The sequence below is a fragment of the Carlito syrichta genome, unplaced genomic scaffold (genome assembly GCF_000164805.1).
Source record: "Carlito syrichta isolate Samal-C Ts95f unplaced genomic scaffold, Tarsius_syrichta-2.0.1 Scaffold313469, whole genome shotgun sequence".
Taxonomy (NCBI): domain Eukaryota; kingdom Metazoa; phylum Chordata; class Mammalia; order Primates; family Tarsiidae; genus Carlito; species Carlito syrichta.
The window spans coordinates 104,930-105,796 of NW_007257565.1; the positions used below are offsets into that span (position 1 = coordinate 104,930).

General features: G+C 62.6%; 1 protein-coding gene across 1 annotated transcript in view; it reads right to left on the reverse strand.

Annotated features, from left to right (window-relative positions):
• Nucleotides 1-3: 3 nt before the first annotated feature.
• Nucleotides 4-867, reverse strand: part of TSPAN11 (tetraspanin 11) — a 50,959-nt gene continuing 50,095 nt past the window's right edge. The window contains exon 7 of the mRNA XM_008070518.1: nucleotides 4-315. Within this exon, the coding sequence (XP_008068709.1) occupies nucleotides 256-315 (60 nt within the window). The 3' untranslated portion in view covers nucleotides 4-255. The remainder of the gene's footprint in view (nucleotides 316-867) is intronic.

Below are 867 nucleotides of genomic sequence, written 5' to 3' on the forward strand. Positions count from 1 at the left end.
TGCTGTCTCCCGGCAGGATCTTTCTCCGGCCCGGGATCTGACCGTGGACTCAGAAGTGGGCGGGAGGCTCGGGGGTCCCTGCCTGGCGGGAACAGCGGGAGCTCCGGTCTCAGGCACTTGGCGGGTGCACAGGGGCTGGGCACGGAGTCGGGGCTCCGTGGCCCTGGTGGAGCTGGCGTAGCTCTGCAGGCCTGGCAGACGGGGTGTGGGTGCCCGTCCTCCTGAGGGGCGGCCGGAAGGCGACGCGTTCGGCCGTTAGTACAAATGCCGCTGGAGCCTCCGGTTCAGGCAGCAGGTGAGGGCCATCCCGCAGATCTGCCGGGCGGAGAGAGTGGAGGAGCAAAGGGAAGTCAGAACCCCGAGCTCACGTGCAAATGCCCTGCGGCCCAGACAAGGGGCTGGTCTTGCTCAGAAGGCCGGGTGGGGCCTGAGATTCTGCATTTTTTTGAGCAGCAGTCGCACTGTCGCCCAGGCTGGAGTGCAGTGGCACGCTCAGGGCCTCCGCAGCCTCCACCTGCTGGGCTCAGGTGATCCTTCTGCCGCAGCCTTCCAAGGAGCTGGAACCACCAGTGTGTGCCACCATGCCCGGCTAAATTTTGATTTATTGTAGAGACGAGGTCTTGCCATGTGGCCCAGGCTGGTCTCGAACCCCTGAGCTCAGGCAATCCTCTTGCCTCCACCTCTCAAAGTGCTGGGATGACAGGCATGAGCCACTGCACCCAGTGGTATTCTGCACTTCTAACAAGCTCCTGGGGTCTGGGCATGCCCGGGGGGCAACGCTCTGTAACTGCTATCCAAGAGCAGCGTCTCGGACACTTTCTTTTTTTTTTTTTGAGCTGGAGTCTCACTCTGTCGCCCAGACTGGAG